At 46.4% G+C, this 23,049-nt stretch overlaps 1 protein-coding gene across 2 annotated transcripts; it reads left to right on the forward strand.

Moving 5' to 3' along the window:
• The first annotated feature begins 1,845 nt into the window (after window positions 1-1,845).
• Window positions 1,846-22,768, forward strand: LOC146343970 (toll-like receptor 2 type-2). 2 transcript variants are annotated; one of them, XM_084856304.1, is made up of 3 exons: window positions 1,865-2,014; window positions 5,721-5,798; window positions 16,173-22,579. In XM_084856304.1, the coding sequence occupies exons 2-3, from the start codon at window positions 5,796-5,798 to the stop codon at window positions 18,513-18,515; spliced, it is 2,346 nt and encodes a 781-aa protein (XP_084712430.1). In that variant the 5' UTR covers window positions 1,865-2,014; window positions 5,721-5,795; the 3' UTR covers window positions 18,516-22,579. The 2 variants fall into 2 exon arrangements, with proteins under 2 accessions (XP_084712428.1, XP_084712430.1); XM_084856302.1 differs by lacking the exon at window positions 5,721-5,798 and having other exon boundaries at window positions 1,846-2,014; window positions 16,173-22,768.
• The last annotated feature ends 281 nt before the right edge of the window (window positions 22,769-23,049 follow it).

Below are 23,049 nucleotides of genomic sequence, written 5' to 3' on the forward strand. Positions count from 1 at the left end.
TGCCCTAAGCAGGTTTGGCTCTGGCCACTGCATGCGACTCCAAGTATGCCACCTTGTGTTCTATGGAATATAAAGGTGGGTCTAAATGTACAAAATAATTAAATAAATAAATGAGGTGGAGGAGTTTTAGTGGTCTGACCCCTTGCTTTTAGGCTGCCCTGTTTTTATCACTATCTATCTCTGTTTTGTTTTTTGTTATTGTAGCATTGCTAGCTTTTGGGGTAATTCCTTTTGAAATTTCTAGATGTTTCTATACTGGAAGGGTGGGATATAAATCCTCTTAAAGCAGCCTTCCCCAACCTGGTGCCCTCCAGATGCATAGGACAGGGGTGATAGGAGTTGCAGTCCAACACATCTGGAGGGCACCAGGTTGGGGAAGGCTGTCTTAAAGAAAAAAAACAATTGCCATGCCCTACTCCATGGACTTTTGATCACCTGGACATCCCATGGCTGTTTCCTGTGTGGTTGCATTTCTTGGAAATAGAACCCGTCCCATGTGGGGGTAGTCTGGGCTCAGATCTTTCCAAAGCACGGGTAACTGGAGGTGCAGCAGCCAGATTGTTCCTCAAATGGGCTCTTTCAAGGTTCCGATCTTACGTTTTCCAGTGAAAGTACAATTTTCTGCAGTTCAGCCTCTGCAATACTCCTGCAAATCTTTAGAGGGTCTCCTGCTACTGCCCCCAGCATCTGCTGCCTGAGGCAATCACCTCACTTTGCCTAATGGTAGTGCTGGCCCCTTGTGGGAGAAAGATCCCTTCAGCAGTTCAGTCATAGTTCTGCAACATGCCCACGAGTCCCATCACTGTCAATAACGCACATAGCAAACATGGGCTCAAAAGCCACAGCACAGAAGTGCTCATGTTTGCACCTTTTAATGAAAATGGATTCAACCCAGTATCATTTTAATAAAAACGATTGCAATTGCAGAAAAGGGAGACAGAGTGGTTTAAGCTTGCGGGGCATAGCTGTGCAAGGACACCCCCCCACACACACACACACATATGGGGAAGTGGCAAAGCAGAGGAGAATGACAGAGCCTTCCCCAAGGATAGATCCGGCAAACAAGACTGCTAGCGAAGGCTGATGGACGTGCTGAAAGCGTTCTGTAATTTTATTTCGATCAGTTACTAGTTCTTCGATTTCTTTCTTTTTATTCAAGTGAACGTATGGTTGTGATACACTTCTTTCAACAATACTGAATGTAATAGCTCACTCTTCCCTAACCTGTTGCTTTCCAGGTGTGTTGGACTGCAACTTCCATCATTCACAGCCAGCATGACCTTCCAACATATACGGAAGGCACCAGGTTGGGGAAGGCTGTGATAACGGGTCACTTTATTATTGCCCCATCTGATAAACCGATGCAAAAACGCACCTGCGAAGTAGGCAAAGGTGGATCACGTCCTGAGCACCTTAGAAACACTTCTGGGGCCCCTGCCCCAGACAAGTGACTCCCCCCCAGCTGCCTTCCCCATTCCCGGCTCCCTGGCCTGGGGCTGCTTGAAGGAGAGGCACTTCTTTTCCACCTGCGAGGGGTGACTGAATCGGAACCTAAACGCAGGCTGCGGTCCTAAGCCAGCCTTCCCGCGGAGAGCGGCACCCATCTTCCCTGCGCCCGACTCCATCCAGAGTCGCCCCCGGGCGATCGCCAGCGGGGCCCGGTACTTCGACTAACTCTGGGGACGCAGCAAGGGAAGGAGCAAGGGCGCGCAGACCGGACAGTGACGTCTCTAGCCGCCCGGGTGTGGCTCTTTTCGGGAAAAGCCCGACTCCTGAAGTCTCCGCGGCGAAGGGGCCGACGCGCTCTCGACTCCTCCCCTTCCAGCTCGGCCGGCGGGGCAGATCGACGCAGAGGCAGGCAGGCAGGCAGGGAGGGCGAGGAGAATCCGCGAGGCGATGCGCCGGTAACTCTGCGCTGGGCGACGCGGGGCTGCTCCCCTCAGGCGTCCCCGAGGCTTCTCCAAGCTCGATCAAGCCGCGCGGTCTGCTGGCGCAGATTCCGAGCCCAGCGACGGTAGGTATCTGCTACGAGCTGCGAGTGATGTTCGTTTCTCGTCGCGCGCTCTTGCCTGTCTTTCGCATTTTAAATTCTATGTTTGTCGCTTTGCAGAGCGATCGTAACAGCACACCCTTCTACATACTTACTCCGAAGTGAGCCCCGCTGACTCAACATGCATCGTGGGGTTTCACTCTTCATGTCTGTTGCTTCCCTTTCCTCCCGTTTGGTGCATTGGAATGCGACAGGCACATTGGTTTGAAGAACAGCCTTGTCCATTCTGGCGCCCTCCAGACGTTTTGGACTTCAACTCCCATCAGCCTCAGTCAGCATGGCCAGTGGTCATGAATGCTGGGAACTGTAGTCCAAAACAGCCGAAGGGCATCAGGTTGCAGAAGGCTGGGCTAGAATGGCTATTCGGTATTGTTTTTGGAGCTCTTTTCCATTTTCTCTTCCACATTATCACATGTGTGCAAATTGTAGGTTCAAAGGTACTTTCAGTAGCACATGCTAAAGACAAATGCTCCAAGGAACATCCTACACTTTAGGGCAAATGTGGGCATGAAGGAAGATGGCCCCAAGCAAGCTCCGGGTGTAATCCTGCCCTGGAGTATTGTGCATCAGCAGCACATGTGCAGAGTGGACTGTTGTTGTTCAGCCGACAGTTGCGCACACCAGGCATTCAGGAAGGTTGTGTAGGAGCTGCACCTGTTCCCCTGACAATTACCCCATTAGGGAAGGACTGTTAGGGCTATTCATGTGGGAGATACTTCAGATCAACCCTTACCACCACCACCCATGCAGCAAATGCCCCCCTCCCAACCAGCCCCCTGCATGGCAATTAAACATCAGGGAAAAAGATCTCCATTGGTGCCAGCAAAGGATTTTTCTAAGTTTAATTTTCATGTGTGCGGAATTTCCAGGGGGATAGCAATTGGGGAGGGAAGAGTTAATCTTCTCTTCCCTGTGTGATGTGCTCCCCAAAATCCCGCTCCACATGGCAATTAAGCTTAGGAAAAAAACCTTCTGTTGATGCTAATGGAAGCTCTTTTTCTAAGCTTAATTCCATGGGGTGGGAGCAATTTTCCTCCAACAGGGAGCAAGGGAAGGAGAGACTTACTAGCCGCTCTGTTTTTTGCATTCCCCCTCCCCTTGAAAATTTATTTTAATTGAACAGAAACTATTGCTTTGGGATGATCTGTGACAGGATGCAAATTAATGGAATAATTTGTTTTATTATTTTTATTTGTTTCACCTTCTCATCCAAGGTGATTTGGATGAGAAATTAATTGGCTGGCTTTGCCTTCTGTTAAATTTAAATAAGCCCTAGTAATTATTGCTAAATTTGTATATATAGATATAATTTAACATATGCAATTTTAATGCAGATTTTAATCATATGGTGCTGGTGAATCTTTCAAGTGCCTAGCAATGACCCTGCTCACAAGAGAGCAAAGCAAGACATAGACCAACTGGGAATGCTACTAGTATATAACACACACATGCATACTAGAAAAATTGGAGGGCAACAGGAACTACATTCAAATTATTTAATTATTATTTAATTCCTTTGTCATAACTAGGGGAGGGGAATTCATTGCCTAATTCTACACAAACACACACAGAGACAATGACACAGAACAGCTGAGAAAGTGCAAACACTAAAAAGATAAGAGGAGGACAGAGGAAGGCATACTCCAGTCTGTAGGCCTAATCCAGTGCTCCTCCAGTTGCCAGCTCAGTTCCGGATGCCTCACCCACATGGTGGCATCCCTGAGCTACTGGGGAAGGTGTCATGTGTGCAAAGCCACCTGACTGAGCCAATCGCTGGGACAGCACTCCTCCAGCCACCAGCAGCTTTCCTGCCCCACATCTTCTCCGCAATGGGAAAGGGTGTGGGGCAGGCGAAGCAGGTTTGCTGTGCGTAGGCCTTCTCCAATCTTAGAAGACCCATGTGCAGCAAATCTGGTTGCCAGCAGATGTATTGGGAGGAACATTCTCCAGATGCATGTGCCGGGAACCAAATGATGTCAGGGGGCTTGGTGGGGTGGGGGTCATCTAGCCCCCTGATCTAATTTTGGATGCCCTCCGCTGGGGTCGGGTGTCTCAAAGCAAGATTTTTCACTGCAGGAAAGTGTCTTGAGAGAAGAATTGAGTTGCAGGAGAAAGGGAAAGAGTTAAGATCATGAACAAACCATACTTGAAGTCACCCCACCCAATTCAACACAGAAGCTCTCACTTCCCACTTGCAAGTTACTACAGAGTTGAACAGGCTACCGAAAGAAATGGAAGAGAGAGAGAGATAATATTTCTTATAACTCAACCCAACGTACAGTGACTGGACCCCTATTAGAAGGTGGACCTGTCACTCCTCCCTCCCCCTGCTCATAGTCAGTGGTTAGAGGAACAAAACAAAAATTCACTCTTTGGAGAGGAGACAGAAAGGCTGTGTCTCTGAAGCTTGAATTGGTAGCCAGGGCTTGTGAGGGTCGAGGTTTGGTTTAGGTCACTTAGCGTGGAAGCCTGCTTCACCTCGGGAAGCACTAACAATGGTCTGAGCTTCAGGCTTCAGCAGAATTGGGTGCACGTCTCTACCAGCCAGTATGGCCATGTTGTCTGGGGATAATGGGAGTTGTAGTTCACATCTGAAGGGCACCAGGTTGGGGGAGGCTGCACGATGAGTGCATGTGCAGGGAGTGCTGGAGCCTCCACTTGTGCATTGCCTCTGCTCCCCACCTTCCTTAGCCCATTTTCCCTTTATCCCATTCTGACTTCAGAAATATGTCTGGCTGGGAGGGGGGCCGTGGACTAGTAGGCAGAGGAAAAGTTCAGCATCCTGTCTATGTGCCCCTTTATGTTTACATTGCACCTCCCACTTTGGGCCTGATGTAGGGTTAACGTTATACTAGTTTTTTGTCTATTTTTTTGTTGGGAAGATCTGTAAAACTTCCTACACTTAACATCCCTCTCACCCCAATAGTGTGGGAGATAACTGATTTCCCATGGAACTCTGTGCCTTGTATTTTAATTCAATATTATGGTAGTATTCTGTGAGGCTATTCTAGAGTATCTTCTACAAGGCTGGACAGCCATCTGTCATGGATGCTGCATCTGCATCCTGCAGTGCAGAAGCTATGTTGAGCAGATGGTTGGACTAGACCAGGCTTCCCCAACTTGGCATGATGTGTGATGATCCAGATGTGTTGGACTCCAACTCTATGCTTCTATTATATATAGCATGTTTATAATCAAGTATGCATATGCTTACGTGAATATGTACAAACAGCATGTATTGCCTTTAGAACAATGTTTCTCAAACCTTGTTTAACTTTTTGAACTCCCCTTCTGGATTTGCTCAGCCTTCTGGGACCCATTGATTTACCAGTCATCTGTTCAGTGATGGAGTGCTTGCAGTCCACTGGTGTACGGGATAACATGTGTGGACCAAGACACAGAGACATTAACAATTCTATTAACAGGAATGGTTTTACCTCCCTCCCAATACAGACAGCATTGGGCTAAATCAGGGGTGTTGAATCTTTTTCAGCCTCAGGGCTGAATTCTCCTTTGGGTAAGCTCTCAAGGGTCACATTCCAGTGGGGGATTGGGTGAAAGGCAAAAAGGGTGGGGCTAAAGTACCAGCTGCTAAGTGGACCAAAGTTCTCACTTGGTATAAGGTAGCTTCCATGTTCCCTCACCCCTATCATTCTCATTCTTTTGCCAGGCTCGGTTCCATTTTGCCTCATTCTTGGGGGTAAGCACCAGCTTGTGTATAGGCAACTGCAGATTCTCTACCCAAATGGTATGTCTCCCACTCTCTGCCCTTGCAGGTGTCTGATTCTTCCTGCTGAGGGGAGCCTTCCCTCAACAGGAGGAACTCCCCTCAACAGGGTGGGCTCCCCTCAACAGGAGGAACTTGTTTTAGAATAAACCATGTGGGCATTTCTAGCATCAGCTGTTGTACGGTTAGCCAACTGGAAATGGATAATTTATTGTAGTATACTTTTTATGCACTGTGTGATGGTTTTGCTGTTTTATTTGCTCATGTGGTGCAGAGTGGTAGGTGGCAGTATTGCAACTGAAACTCTCCCCATGACCTGGGTTCGATCCCAGCAGAAGCTAGGTCCCAGGTAGCTGGCTCAGGTCGACTCAGCCTTCCATCCTTCCGAGGTCGGTAAAATGAGGACCCAGCTTGCTGGAGGAAAGGTAGTCACGACTGGGGAAGGCAATGGCAAACCACCCCACTACAGTCTGCCATGAAAATGCCAGCAAAAGCGGCGTCCCTCTAGGAGTCAGCAATGACTCGGTCCTTGCACAGGAGGAACCTTTCCTTTCCTTGCCCTAAATCTGAAAAAAGCCTAAGGCAAGTGCAGTTTTATACACTCTTGCCTGGTAACCCATTGTGGCTTATGTTGAGATCAATATGGCTTACACCTGAGTAGACATGTATAGGATCATGCTGTCAATCTGTAGACTCAGACACAAGTGCACAATTACCTGTAGGCTGCCAATGTCAGGTAATGGTTATTGTTTCCAAGTTGCTACGTGACAAAAGCAAACCAGAAAAAGATTGATCTGTTTGCAAGACAATGTTGCTGTGCAGTTGCTTACAATATTAACGGGTCTGGGACATTCCCAGCAAAAGCATCTGGAATGAATCAAGATCTTGGGCCTGTGCTGCATGAATATGAAAGTGGAGGCAGTGGCAGAAAACAAAGAGAGGGACTTTCCCATGTACTTTGCCTTACTGTTTGGCCAAGCCAGAGTAGCGGGACAGCAGCCAAATGAAGTGAAACTGCAGAGAAACTTCATCATTTCAAAATGGTCTGGAAATTACTCCAGTTAGGCTTGATCTTTAAGAAACCTGAGCTCAGATTTCTGTGTAGCCATGAACATGCTGAGTAGCCTTCAGACAATCACTTGGGTCTCCCTCATCTCCCCGATCTGAAAAACAATGACCTGTTTCTCAGTGGTTGTGGGAATGCATGAGAGAAGAATTCTGACAGGGAAGAGAGCAGACTGAGCACACATAGCAAAATGATCTGGTAGAATGGGGAGTTGGTAGCATGGACACTTTAGTCGACAAGAGGGGGAACATCTTCATGTAATGTTCCTCCATAATAACAAAACACCTCCTTCCAGAAAAGTAGCACATCAGATGGAAAGGTCCTGGCCCAGCTCTTTGTCTGCTGCGTTACTTTTATACTTGCAGGTCCATCCATTTTTGTTGTAAACATGCTTGCAGAGGGCAATTTGTCTTTCTATGAGCTTCTGTGTGATACACACACACACACACACACACACACACACTTGTGTGTGTAAAAATGCATGTATTTTCCACACAAACATCTAATATAAGGATGTGGCTCAGTGTTTGACTCAGGGGTCTTAGGGTACGTCTCACACAAATAGTATTTGACATTTGATACTACTATACCCCAAAGGAAACGTGTTGAGAGAAGACTCAGAAAAGGGAGCATTTTTCTGCCTCTGAAATATCAAATACCACGGCCCCATTTACACACTATCTGGAAGAGCATGGGTGCGGTCTCTTCTGTGCTTCCTTCTGCACTGCTCGGGGTCTACAGCTTTTGCCCTTACAGTTAGGATGGATTGTGCAGTTCTGTATTGTATTAGCAACAGTTTTTGCAGTATGCCGCCACTATGGTATGTAAACAGAGGCAGGCCACACTTCCCCAACTGGATGACTTCCAGATGTTTTGGACCACATCTCCCATCACCCCAAACAATTGGGCATGCTGGCTGGGGCTGATGGGAGTTGTAGTCCAAAACATCTGGAGGACACCAGGTTCGGGAAGGCTGACAGACCTTAAGAACATAAGAAGAGCTGTGCTGGATCAGACCAAGGGTCCATCTGGTCCAGCATTCTGTTCACACATTGGTCAACTTGTTGACCAGGAACCCACAAGCAAGATGTCACTGCAATAGCACCCTCCCACCCATGTTTCCCAGAAATTGGTGTACATAAGCATACTGCCTCTGATACTGGAGGAAGCACATAGCCATCAGGACTAGTAGCCATGGATACCCTTCTCCTCCATGAATTTGCCTAACCCCCTTTTAAAGCCATACAAAGTGGTGTCCATCATTATATCCTGTGGAAGCAAATTCCATAGTTTAACTATGTGCTGTGTGAAGAAGTCCTTCCTTTTATCTGTCCTGAATCTCCCACCAATCAGCTTCATGGGATGACCCTGAGTTCTAGCATTATGAGAGAAATGTCTCCCTATCCACATTCTCCACACCATGCATAATTTTGTACACCTCTATCATGTCTCCCATTACTCTCCTTCTTTCCAAGCTAAATTATCCCAGCTCTTGAAATCTTCCCTCAGAGGGGAGTTGCTCCACCCCTTGATCATTTTAGTTGCCCTTTTCTGCACTTTTTCCAACTCCACAGTATTTTTTTTAGATGTGGTGACCAGAACAGGACACAGTATTCTAGGTGTGTTTGCACCATAGATTTGTATAAGGGCAGTATGATATTGGCAGTTTTATTCTCAATTCCTTCCCTAATTATGCCTAACGTAAAATTTGCCACTTTTACAGCAGCTGCACACAAGGTTGACATTTTCATCGAGCTTCCAACCACAATCCCAAGATCTCTTTCTTGGTCAGTCACCGCTAGCTCAGGGCCCATTGTTACACTTGCAGTTTGGATTTTTTTGCTCCAACATTCATCACTTTACACTTGCCTGCATTGAACCACATTTGCCATTTAGATGCCCATTCTCCCAGTTTGGAGAGATCATTTTGGATCTCCTCACAATCTCTTTTCATTTTAATCACCTGAAATAATTTGGTGTCATCTGCAAACTTGGCCACTTAACTGCTTACTCCCAATTGCAGATCATTTATGAACAAGTTGCAAAGCATTAGCCCCAATACACATCCCTACGGGACCCCACTATTTATATCCCTCAATTGGGAGAATTTACCATTTATTCCTATTCTCTGCTTTCTGCTCTTTAACCAGTTACTGATCTATAAGAGGACCTCTCCTCTGATTCCATGACTGCTATGTTTGCTCAGGAGTCTTTGGTGAGGGACTTTGTCAAAAGTGTTTTGGAAGTCCAAGTAAACAGTATCTACTGGATCACTCCTGTCTACATGTTTATTGACACTCTCAAAGAACTCGAAAAGGTTAGTGAGACAGGACTTACCTGTGTGGAAGCCATGTTGATTCATTTTCAGCAGGGCTTGTCCTTCTATATGCTTACTAATTTTATTTTTAATGATGCTTTTAACCAGTTTACCCAGAACAGTTAGTTAGATGTAAGCTAACTAGCCTGTAATTTCCTGGATCCCCACTAGATCCCTTTTTAAAAATTGGTGTTACGTTGGTCATCTTTCAGTCCTCTGATCTTAGGGACGTATTGCATATTTTTGTTAGAAGATCAGTATTTTCACATTTGAGTTCTTTGAGAACTCTAGGATGGATACCATCTGTGCCCGGTGATTTATTTACTTTCAATTAGTCAATAAGGTTGAGAACTTCATCGTCTGTCACCACTATCTGCCTCAATTCCCCAGACTCCCTTCCTGAAAACATCAGTTCAGACACAGGTATCTGTCCTGTATCTTCTGCAGTGAAGACAGATGAGAAGAATTCATTCAGTTTCTCTGCAATCACCTTGTCCTCCTTCAGTACTCCTTTAACTCCATTGTCATCCAACGGTCCAGCTGCCTCCCTAGCTGGTTTCCTGCTTCTGATACATTTAAATAATTCTTTATTGTTGGCCTTAATGCTGTTAGCAATACGCTCCTTAAAATGCTTTTCTGCATCTCTTATTGCCTATTTGCATCGCCTTTGTGCAAGCTTGTGCTCCCTTTTGTTTTCCTCACTTGGGCAAGACTTCCATTTTCTGAAGGAAGACCACTTTTCTCTAATAGCTTCCTTGACACTGCTCATTAGCCTTGCCAATGGCCTCTTGGACTTGGTGCTACCTTTCCTAACCTGTGGTATACATTTTAGCTGAGCTTTTATTATTGTGGTTTTGAGTAACCTCCAAGCATTTTGAAGTGATTTAATCCTCTTGACTCCCCTTTCAGCTTCCTTTTCACCATTTCCCTAATTTTAGAGAAGTTTCCTCTTTTGAAGTCAAATGTGACTGTGTTGGACTTCCTTGGCATTTTCCCACTGAAATATATATTAAATCTGATAGCACTGTGGCCACTGTTTCCAATTGCTTCAACAACATTCACATCCTGTACTAGGTCCTGGTGACAGCACTTAGGATTAAATCCGGGGTTGCCTCCCCTCTGGTTGGTTCCATGACCAGCTGTTCAGGGCACAGTCATTTAGGGCACTAAGAAATTTAACTTCTTTGTCGTGGCTGGAACATGAATTTATCCAGTCAATGTGGGAGCAATTAAAGTCACCCATTATTACAACACTTCCTTGTTTGGAGGCCTCCCTGTTTTCGTCTTCCATCTCACGGTCTCCCTGAGCACTCTGGTCTGGGTGATAATAGCACGTTCCTAGTACTAAATTAGTTTTGGAGCCTGGTATTGTCACCCACAGCGCTTCTGTGGAGGAGCCTGCCCCTTTTAGATGTTCTAGTTGGCTTGACACTATGCCGTCTTTGATGTACAAAGCAACACTTTCTCAGCATGCCCTTCCCTGTCCTTCCTGTAGAGTTTATATCCAGAGATGACCATATCTCACTGGTTCTCTCTGTTCCACCTTGGTCCCCAAGCCTCTGACAGGTGAGGTGGATTTTCTTTCTGAATTTACAATTTCAGGCACAATACCACAAAATTTTACTTTTGAACTCTGGGATGATCCACCTGAGGGATTTCCTCTCTGCTCTATTTTCTCTTTATAAGTCAGTTCCCTGGATGTGCCTCTTCACTGGAAGGATGCAAAAACAGAGCAGTGACTGATGCACGGGTGCAGTAGGCAGCTTCTTCTGAGGCTGGGTAATTCTGCTGTGTCCATGCATTGGGAGAGATGGAACAATGACCTAATCAAGCAGAGAGATGGTAAAACAACTTGTTCTTAGCAGATGCTACTTGAAGACAGGTACAGCCAGAGCAATGAATCATACATTGTTGTTGTTGTTGTTGTATTTATTTATATCCCACCTTTTCCCCAATACTGGGACTCAAAGTGGCTTTACAACATTAAAAACTTGTACAGTTAAAACATGAACTTGCGCACACTCCGGGAAAGAGTGGAGGACAGGAAGGCCTGGCACGCTATGGTCCACGGGGTCATGAAGAGTCGGACACGACTGAATGACTGAACAACAACAACAACAGTTAAAACATAAAAATAAAAATATACAGAAGTTAAATATAATTAAATAATCAATAATATTAAAATTGTATAAAATAACAAAATTTTAAAAGACAACAACAATATAAACAATAGTACCACTCCATCATATTCTCACAGGTCCCGACTATCTATCCCCAAAGGCCTGCCGGAACAAAAAAGTTTTTGCCTGCCTACATTTTGCCTGAAACATACCAAGGAGGGTGCCACTCTTGGGGCACCCACTGAGAAGGCCCTCTCCCATGTTCCCCCCAGGCAAGCCTGTGATGGTGGTGGGGCCGTGAGAAGGGCCTCTCCTGAAGTTCTCAGGGCATGAGCAGTCTCATAGGGGAGAATACGGTCTTTCAGATAACCTGGATCTGAGCCTTATAGGGCGTTATAGGTCAAAGCCAGCACTTTGAATTATGCCCAGAAACAGACTGGGAGCCACTGGAGCTGTTTTAGCAGGGGAGTTGTATGCTCCCTATAGCCAGCCCCAGTCAACAGTCTGGCAGCAGCTCTTTGAACCAGCTGAAGTTTCCAAGCACTCTTCAGAGGCAGCCACATGTAGGGATGGCGGAGAATTTCTCCACGAATCTCGGGGAGGCCGAATACCAACGCATTCGGCCCCCTGAAATTGGCGATGAAATTCTCTGCCCCCCCCCCCCGGGATGGGACTTACCTCCTGCGAATGTCCCTCTCGGCGGCGGGTCCCAGCGGCGTTTCGGCGGGGGCGGGGGCGGCGGCCGGTCTTCCGACCGGCTGCCGCCACCGCCATTACAAAGTAAATGTAAAAACACACACACACACACGTGATAGGCTACGTAATGATTTACGTAGCCTATCACGGCTAGATTTCCAAAGTCAGCCGTGATAGGCTACGTAAATCGTTACGTAGCGTATCACGTCTCTCTGTGTGTGTTTTTTTACATTTACTTTTTTATTTCGCGGCCGGGGAGATGGGGCGCTTCTCCCCGGCCTGAATTTCGGCGGTGAGGGATGGGGCACCTCCCCCCCCCGGCCTGAACTTCGGGGGGAGAACTGAAGCACCTCCCCCCCACCGTGAAGCAAGCTGTGGGACCAGGTAAGGGACTTTCGTCCATCCTTAGCCACATGTAGAGCGTGTTGCAATAATCCAAATGGGATGTAACTAAGGCATGTGTCACTGTGGCCAAGTCAGACATCTCAAGGAACAGGCACAGCTGGCGTACTAGCTTTAACTGTGCAAATGCACTCCTGGCCACTGCTGAAACCTGGGCAACCAGGCTCAGGGCTGAATCCAGAAGTACACCCAAGCTGCGAACCTGTGTCTTCAGGGGGAGTGTAACCCCATCCAGCACAAGCTGTATCTCTATTCCCTGATCTACCTTTTGACTGACCAGGAGCACCTCTGTCTTGTCTGGATTAAGCTTCAATTTGTTTGCCATCATCCAGTCCATTACTGCGGACAGACACCGGTTCAACACCCCAACAGCTTCCTTGGAATTAGATGGAAAGGAAAAGTAGAGTTGGGTGTCATCAGTGTACTGGTGACACCGAACCCCAAAACTCCGGACAACCTCCCCCAGTGGTTTCATTTATATGTTAAATAGCATGGTGGACAAAACAGAACCCTGAGGGACCCCACAAGCCAATAGCCAGGGAATCGAACAGAAGTCCCCCAGCTCCACCTTCTGGGTCTGCCCCTCCAAGAAGTACAACAGTGCCTCCAAGTCCCATCCCAGAGAGGCAGCCCAGAAGGATACCACGGTTGATGGTATCGAAAGCCGCTGAGAGGTCCAGCAGAACCAACAGACACACTCCCCCTGTCCAGTTTCTGGCATACTCATCCACCAAGGTGACCAAAGTTGTTTCTGTCCCATAACCGGGTCTGAAGCCAGATTGGAATGGGTCTAGATAATCTGTCTCATCCAGTAATATCTGGAGTTGGGAATCCACCACGCACTCCAATATTTTGCCCAGAAATGTTAAATTGGAGACTGGCTGATAATTTTCCAACATGGTGGGATTCAGGGAGGGCTTTTTTAAAAGAGGTCTCACCACCACGTCCTTCAGGTAGGCTGGAACTCTGCCTTGACCAAGGGAGGCATTAACCACTCCACTTACCCACGCATCCAGTCCACCTCTGGCTGCTTTTATGAGCCAGGAAGGGCAAGGATCTAGAACACATGTGGTGGCTCTCACCTCTCCCAGGATCCTGTCCACATCCTCAGGCTGTACAAATTGAAAAGTATCCAACAACACTGGACAAGCAGGGGCCAAAGTTACATCCCCAGGGTCTGTATCAACTATAGCATCCAAGTCAGAGCAGATCCGAGCGATTTTGTCTGCAAAGTGCTGAGCAGACAAAATTTAAACCTCTCACAGCAAGCTGTCGAGAGGTTTAAATTCTCCTCTTGCGGGCTAGTGTATAAAAGACCCTTGACCACTTGAAACAGCTCCACTGGATGGCTCTTTGTAGACGATAGTGGCAGAAAAAAATATTTTTTTGCTGCCCATATTGCCACAGAGTGGGCTTTCAAATAGGCTCTAGCCCATGTTCGATCGGATTCACTCCGAGTTTTCTGCCAACACCGCTCCAGTCATCTTCTCACTTGTTTCATTGCTGCTAGCTCCCTAGAAAATTAGGGTGCTGGTGTGGCTCCACTTCATGAGAGAAGATGCCCAGTAGCGATTGTGTCGACAGCCCTAGTCATTTCTCCATTCCAGAGATTGGCGAGGGCTTTGACAGAATCACCTGCTGAGGCAACAGGAAAATCCCCAAGAGCTGTCAGGAAACCATTCAGCCTTCTGGAGTGGACCATCTTAATCGGCCCTCCACATCTGCAGCAGTTCCGAGTGCCAGCAAGTCTAAACCCCACCAGGTTGTGATCTGCCCATGACAACGGAACTACAGGGAGTTCCTCCTCTCTCAGATCACTATCACCCCATCCAGCACAGAAAAGGTCCACAGTGTGCTCAGCATCATGGGTGGGGCCAGATACCTTTTGGGACAGACCCATGGTTATCATGGCAGACATTAAGTCCTGAGCTACTCCTGATAGGGTAACCTCAGCATGGATGTTGAAATCCCCCAGCACAACAAGCTGATGGGTCTCCAACACCAACCCCAAGACTACCCCGGCTAGCTCAGGAAGGGAGACTGTTGAGCAGCGGCGTGAACAGTACACCAACAGAATCCCTATTCCGTCCCGGGTACCCACCTTCAAATGCACACACTCAAACCCAGCAGACTGTGAGATAGGGCACCTGGTCAGGGGGATCAAATCCTGATAGTCCACTGTCACTCCACCTCCCCGCCTCCCAGGTCTTTCCTGCTGCTGGACAGAGAACCCTGGAGGGCAGAGCTGAGAGAGATTACCCCCCCCCTTCATCCAACCAGGTCTCTGTAATACAGGCCAGGTCGGTGTGCTCAGCCTGGATCAAGTCCTGGATAGCAGTTGTTTTACCATTCACCGACCTGGCATTCAGCAGCAGCACTTTCAACCCAGGGGGGGTCTGTTGCCAGGGCCATCCACATTATTTGAGTTGGACAATTTGGGGACAGTCAGTACCCTGTTGTTACACACTCTGCCTTTAGAGAGCGACTGTCTCCCCCCTCCATATCTCCCTCTGCCCTGTACAACCGTAATGGCTGCTCCCTGGCTCCCAACACCTCCCCCGTTCTTTAAAAAGCACATCTCTAGTGCAGGCAGACCTGTAGGCCACACTGAGGCAGGCAGTCCCCCTTCCTCCTTTCACACTGCTTGCAAGGAGAGGAAGCTCTACAGCATTGCAAGGCAAGCTGAGATCCAGTGCTCCTGCTTCTGCTGCCTTGCTGGGGTTCCACCTCCACCTGTGGGACTTCTACTCTGCCTCCTTGCAGACTCCGCTCCAGCCAAGTGCCACCCCACTCCCAGCTGCAACACCTTTGGGAGCTGGGGCATAAAACCCAGGCTCTGGTGGGGGTGGGACCACCGGTGATGGGAGTCGCTGCTGAAGGGGGCGACACCAAAGGGGGTCACCCCTTTGGAGGAGCCACTTTGGAGGAACACGAGGGCGAGGGCCTGTCCCCTGCCTGTCCCCCTATGCCTGGCAAGAGTGATGACAACAGGGCAGGACTTTGGGAAAGGAGTTCAGGGTTGTATTTAGAAGAATGAGCAGGAGGGTCCCCAGCATAGCACGAATGTAGAGAATTAAAACACATTACCATCTAAAGAGGGTCCTAGGTCTAAAATGATCTAATTGTACCACTGTACCCTCATAATAGTGGCCATTACTCCAGCAGAGAATGATCCAAGGGACACTTGGTGGGCCATGTCTTCTCTGCTCATATCATTCAATTGGCATTTGCACAAACATCTCAAGGTAGAAATTAGTTTAATTCTCCCACATAGAATTTTGCACTTTTGCTCATATGTTTTGCTGTAGTATCATAGTCCTAGTTGGCCCATGAGTGACCAACTTGGTTTACATGGACAGTGTAAGTCTGATGTCAGTGTTCGTAATCGTAATGGTAGTGTCAACTTGGATGTTGTTGTGTTTTCCTTGGTGTGTCTATACAACAAGGTCCAGGTGGATTGGCCTTCTGGTCCTTTGGGTGGCTGTCCTCACTGTACTGCACATGTGTGGGATTCACTCCAAAGAAGCCGTACCCATGGTGACAGCTTTGCCAAAGAGTCACTGGTGTTCCCAAAAAGTAGTATGTGAACTTGATGTGTATATTTGAATCAACTGGAACCATGGGGAGAATTGCCTGACTTCTCCTCTAGTCAAACCTCTCTCAGCGAAGGTACTAATAGCATTTTGTGCAGAAGGTCTTAAAATATGGACCGTTGATAAATTGTTTTACCAGTAAAACTCACAAATAAGTAAATAACTATATTATGCTTTATTCTTTTCCGAAAAATCTCTTAGATAATTATGACTGAGCCAGTCTGGAGCCTTTGGTTCATCTCTGTTGCTGGAGTTGTGAGTCTTTCTGCACAACAGATGAAGCCTTTGTGTGATGCCGCTCATTTCTGCAACTACTCTTCAAGGGCTTTACATGCAATTCCATCTGGTCTCAGAGATAATGTCATGGGGCTGGATCTGGCCTCCAACAGTATTGAGCAAGTGAGAGAAGTGGATCTGAAGTTTGCAGTCAATCTCAGAACTCTTTTGCTCCAGTCTAATCTAATTCGGACAATTGATGAGGATGCCTTTCACTTCCTTGTGAAGCTGGAGCATTTGGATTTATCAAGAAACAATCTGACTCACTTATCTTCCTCTTGGTTCAGACACCTTTCTTCCTTGCAGAAGTTAAACATAAAAGGTAACTACTACTCAGAACTTGGCGGAACTCCACTGTTTTCTGACCTTCAAAAGCTGCGTTATCTGTACTTGGGAAATGATGATCACTTTTCTGTTTTACAGAGACAAGACTTGAAAGGAATTTCAGTTCTTGAAGAACTGGAGATTGAGGGACGAAACATTAAGCAATATGAAGTAGGAACTCTACAACCAATTGAGTTCATAAATCACATTATTCTGAATGTTTTATCGACTACCATTTTATCCTTCATTATATCTGATGTTAGAAACTCTGTGGTCTGTCTTGAACTGAGAAATATACGATGGCTTGATAGTCCACCCTTTTCCATGTTTGATATGGTCCCTGTGGCTGCAAGGAAAGTTGTTTTCCGAAATATTGAACTTTCAGATAAATCTGTTGTTCAGATTGCACCCATTCTTGCCATGATGAGTCAACTGCATGAACTTGAGTTAATAGATAGCAACTTACAGGGTATTGGACAATTCCAAGGTATTGAGAACTCTGCAAGTACCTTACAAATAATAACAATCAGAAACTTAACAAATGACATATTTTATTCATTTTCAGATCTTGAAAGTGTGATGTCTCTTGTAGGGAATATTACCAAACTTACAGTTGAAAATACAAAAGTTTATCTGGTGACCTGCAGACTTGCGCAAAGATTCAGTTCACTGCTGTATCTTGATCTCAGTGCAAATTTGTTGCTTGACCCATATTTGAGCATTTCATTGTGTCCAGGAGCCTGGCCTAAACTACAGACTTTAAATGTTAGCCAAAATGCTTTGAAACAGATTGAGACAGTAGCACGAAGTTCAGCTCATTTGGTAAACCTTTCCAGCTTGGATATAAGTCAAAATAGCTTTGAAGAAATGCCGAACTCATGTGTGTGGCCAAAAAGGTTGACATATCTAAACATCTCTGGCTGTAAACTAAGCAGGCTCACCAGCTGCATCCCTCAAGGTCTTCTAGTTCTGGATGTTAGCAACAATAACCTCCAAGACTTTAGACTGACCCTGCCCAGTCTACAGGAGCTTTATATCAAAAACAATAAATTAGCAGCCCTACCGGATGCTATCTTTGTCCCTAGTGCTAGAATCCTAAATATTAGAGAAAACAAAGTCTTCGGGTTCTCTGAGGAGCACCTTGAAAAATTTGCAAAAATGGAGAGATTGGATGCACGTTTCAACACTTTTCAGTGCTCCTGTACATTTATCTCCTTCATCATGTCTCATCCAAGAATATCTAATATCTCCGTTGGTTGGCCAGAAAACTACATCTGTGACTCTCCAGATCATGTAAAGGGGGAGCAAGTAGGAGCTGCCCAGTTACCACTGGCTGAGTGTCACCCCACTTTGACAGTGTCCTTAATTTGCATTCTGATGCTACTGATTGTCCTGGTGGCGGCATCTCTGTGCTACAAGTTTCATGCCGTCTGGTATATGCAAATGATCTGGGCCTGGCTTCAAGCAAAACGCAAGCCCCAAAGGGCCCACAATAAAGAAATCTGCTATGATGCTTTTGTTTCCTACAGCGAAGAGGACTCTGAGTGGGTGGAAAATGTAATGGTGCAGGTGCTAGAGCAAGCTAACCCCCCATTTAAACTCTGCCTTCATAAAAGGGATTTTCTGCCTGGCAAGTGGATTGTGGACAACATTATTGACTGCATTGAGAAGAGTAATAAAACCCTGTTTGTGCTGTCGGAGCATTTTGTAAAGAGCGAGTGGTGCAAGTATGAACTTGATTTCTCTCACTTCCGTTTTTTCGATGAGAATAACGACGCAGCAATTTTGATCCTTCTGGAGCCCATTCCAGAGAAAACCGTTCCCAAAAGGTTTTGCAAACTGAGGAAGCTAATGAATACAAAAACCTACCTTGAATGGCCAAGGGATGATGATCAGCAGCCCCTGTTTTGGTTTAATTTGAAAACGGCAATAAAATCCTTTTAGGCTGATGTGGCTCACTGGACTGGTTCTTACTGAGCCAGTTTCAGCAGCTGCGTGCTCCCCTCTGATGTGGAGTATATGATAAAAGTAAACATTTGACAGTCCAGGCCCAGCCCAACTCTCAAGATCTCTCCACGTGTCCCTAAGGTGTCTACAAAATCCTCTCTCGTTATGCACTTCATGTGCTTTCTTCTGAACCAAGGCTCAGGCAAAGTGTGCCTCTCTCTGGAGCAAATAGCAAGAGTAGCTCTGTCACAGTTTTTCCATCATCAATCATCATCAATCATCGTCATCATCGCTGCTTTCATACTGCTGTATATCTCCATGCGGTTCACAGTAGGACACATACAGTACAATATAAAATTAATATAAAAACAGTATAAAACAATAAATACCTTAAAAACATTGCAATAAAAGCAGTAAAACAGAGCAGTGTCATGGTTGATTACAAATCAGAGAAAGTGTGAGGGAACAAATGTGTTTTCATTCATTCATTCATTCATTCATTCATTCTATTTCTATACGGCCCCATAGCTGTAGTTCTATGAGCAGTTCACAATGGTTTTTTTTAAAAATTAAAATACAACATATAAAGTATAAAACTTCATGTAATAACATAGAACAAATAGCACACACAACAACAACATATAACTAAAACAATTTAAAACCGTTAGCCAGAGACAATCAAAGAGGCTCCTTATATGCTGCCAAATGCCTGAGAGGAGAGGGCAGTTTTAACCTGGTGCCAAAACGACGACAATGTTGACACCAGGAAGTCCTCATCAGGGAGATTATTTCATAGATGGGGGGCCACCACTGAGAAGGCCCTCTTCCTTGTTGCCACCCTCTGAGCCTCCCTTGGAGGAGGGTCCTGGAGGAGGGCCTTAGATGCACAGCTTAGTGTACAGGCTGGTTCATGCAGGGAGAGGTGTTCTGTCAGGTACTGTGGTCCTGAGCTGTGTAAGGCTTTTCAAGAGGTGTTTGAAGCCCACCACAGTTTTCAGCTTTCGAGCCACATTTGGAAATGTGTTCCAGAGAGTGGGTGCCACTACCAAGAAGGCCCGCTTATGTGCTGTTACCAGGTGACACACTGTTGGTCATGGAATGACCAATAAGGCTTCCTTAGACAATCAACTTGGTGTATATAAGAAAAGGCTAGATATCCTGGTCCCGAGTGGTTTAGGGCTTTGAATGCCAACAACGAAACCTTGAACATGGCTCGGTAGCTAATAGGCAGTCAGTGCAGTTCTTTTAAGACAGGTGTAATATGTGTCGTGCTTGGTCAGGGGAAGGCAACCTCCAGCTCATGGGCCTAATAAGGCCCATGATGGAATCCAGTCCAGCCTGTGGAGGGCTGGTCACCCCCCATGAGTCCCGGCCCCTGTTGTCCCAAAGCCCCACCCCCTGGAGAAGAGGAATCCCCATGCCATCTCTGATCAAAAATTGGAGATGAGCTGGGGAATCCCCACACCATTTGGCTGTGGCTTTAAGGAGGCTGGTTCATGCAAGCACTGGCCAAGTCCCTTCCCGCCCCAATTGCACCTTGCTCAGCATGCGGACAGGCCAGGAAAGAGCTGCTGGACTTAGCCACTGCTTGTAGGAGCCGGCTCCTGCAAGTGGCAGCCAAGTCACTTCCTGCCCTGATTGCGCCCTTGTTGCACCCAACACAACTGGGATAGTAAGGAAGTACATGGCCACTGTTCGCAGGAGCCAAAGTGGGGGGGAAAGTGCAGTGCTGATGATGTCACGGAAGGGGCTTCAGGGCGGATCCCAACCCTTGATGTCGTCTGGTCCACTGGGCTCAGTCTGGGAGGCAATCTGGCCCTTGGAACAAAAGAGGTTCTCTCTCTGTCACTCTCTCTGTCTCTCTCTCTCTCTCCCTGCCCCCGCCCTGGCTAGATGCTCCACTGAGTATCCTACCTGCTGTATTCTGCACTAGCTGCTGCTTCCAAACCAGGTGCAAGGACACCCATCAGAGTCATTGTTGTTCAGTCATTAAGTCGTGTCCGACTCTTCGTGACCCCATGGACCATAGCACACCAGGCCCTCCTGTCCTCCACTCTCTCCCGGAGTGTGCTCTCAAGTTCATATTCATTGCATCGGTGATGCTATCTAGCCATCTCGTCCTCTGCTGTCCCCTTCTCCTTTTGCCTTCAATCTTTCCTAGCATCATGGTCTTTTCCAGTGAGTTTTCTCTTCGCATTAGGTGGCCAAAATATTTGAGCTTCAGCTTCAGTATCTGTCCTTCCAATGAGCACTCAGGGTTGATTTCCTGTAGGATGGACTGATTGGACCTCCTTGCAGTCCAGGGGACTCGTAAGAGTCTTCTCCAGCACCACAGTTCAAAAGCATCAATTCTTCGGCGCTCAGCCTTCCTTATAGTCCAGCTCTCACAGCCATACATTACTACTGAGAAAACCATAGCTTTGATTAGACGGACTTTTGTCGGCAAGGTGATGTCTGTGCTTCTTACTATGCTGTCTAGGTTTGCCATAGCTTTCCTCTCAAGGAGCAAGCGTCTTTTAATTTCATGGCTACAGTCACCGCCTGCGGTGATCTTGGAGCCCAAGAAAATAAAATCTGTCACTGCTTCCATTTCTTCCCCTCCTATATGCCAGGAAGTGATGGGGCCAGATGCCATGATCTTAGTTTTGTTAATGTTGAGTTTCAAACCAGCTTTTTGCACTCTCCACTTTCACCCTCAACAAGAGGCTCTTTAGATCCTCTTCGCTTTCTGCCATTAGGGTGGTATCGTCTGCATATCGGAGGTTGTTGATAATTCTCCCAGCAATCTTAATTCCGACCTCTGATTCATCCAACCCGGCATTTCTCATGATGTACTCTGCATATAAGTTAAATAAGCAGGGTGACAATATGCAGCCTTGTCGTACTCCTTTCCCAAGGATTGATTTTGAACCAATCGGTTGTTCCATGTCTGGTTCTTACTGTTGCTTCTTGACCCTTGTACAGGTTTCTCAGGAGACAGGTAAGGTGGTCTGGTACTCCCATCCCTTTCAGAATTTGCCACAGTTTGTTGTGATCCACACAATCAAAGGCTTTCACGTAATCAATGAAGCAGAAATAGACGTTTTTCTGGAATTCTCTTGCTTTCTCCATGATCCAGCGAATGTTGGCGATTTGATCTCTAGTTCTTCTGCCTCTTCAGAACCCAGCTTGTACTTCCGGTAGTTCAGAGAGCGTTGCAGTAGCCTAACTATGAGGTTACCAGTGGCTAGGCTATACGTGAAAAGCAAGACACAGGACAATGGGAGCGAGCTGCACTTAAGGCAGCCTTCCCCAACTCGTGGCCCTCCAGATGTGTTGGACTACAACTCCTGTTATCCCAAGCAAGCAGGGTGTCCAATACATCTGAGGGACACTGGGTTGGGGAAGGATGCTTAAGGGGAATGCATTTGTGATGTTCACTCTGGAGAGGAGGGGTTTAAAGAGCTCTGTGTGTCTTGGCAGGCAGGGGAATGAGAGAGGAGGAGGAGACATTCTAAAAGGTTGAAAAGCCTTTCCTAAGATTTAGTTACTGCAAGGAAGAACTTTCAGATAAAATACACTGGTAGTTTGGTCCTGTCCTCTTTGCCTTCAGCCCCACCCACCAGTGGAATGTGGTCCCTGAGAGCATTTGCAAAATGAAATTTAGCCTTTGCCTCTGGCTGAAAGGTTACCCCTGCTGTAAATATGTATCTCTTTTTGTATATTTGTATCTTCTTTGACTATAGATTGATGGGACTTTATTATAATTGAGCATAATGCCTTTGTCAGTGTATTAGATGTAACCAGTCATTTGACTGTTCCACTGAATAATCGTGGAAATTTATCAGAAGCAGGGACTGCCTTGTTCTCTTCAGTATTTGAGCACGGGCAGAGTATTTATATACTGGAAGGCCAGGAAGCACTTGCTATGGTCCAAATTCTATTTCAGATCACTGTATGCTACTTACACATTGACTAATGCAATGAGATTGTCCTGTGTGAATGAAGTATTTACTAGCAAAACTGTATACTTAATGTTTTAATAAAACATTATTTTTAATAAAACATAATAAAACATATTTTTTATCAAATATGTTTGTTTATTTACATTGTACCTGCCTATGAGTCATTCATTTGACCTGGCATAAATAGATGCTGATCCACAACTCAGTTAAGCTGAAGTACCTGGCTTTCTGCTGTACACAACCAACCAATCAACCAACCCAAACCCACAAAACTGACTTTTTAAAAATAAAGTGCTTGGAAAATTGACTTTGGCTGAATTCTGTCTCATGATTATCAGCGTTCTCCATGGCCAGCTGCTGCAAAAGGATAAAGAACTGTTTCCCCACTGAGGTAATAGAATCATAGACTAGTAGGGTTGGAAGGGACCTACAAGACCATCGAGTCCAACCCCCTGCTCAGTGCAGGAATCTTAAGTCAAAGCATCCCTGACAGGTGGTTGTCCAGCTTGAGTGCCTCCAGTGTGGGAGAGCCCACTACCTCCCTAGGTAATTGGTTCCATTGTTGTATTGCTCTAACAGTCCGGACG

The sequence above is a fragment of the Heloderma suspectum genome, chromosome 5 (assembly GCF_057233095.1).
Source record: "Heloderma suspectum isolate Gila_16-S chromosome 5, 16-S_ref, whole genome shotgun sequence".
Taxonomy (NCBI): domain Eukaryota; kingdom Metazoa; phylum Chordata; class Lepidosauria; order Squamata; family Helodermatidae; genus Heloderma; species Heloderma suspectum.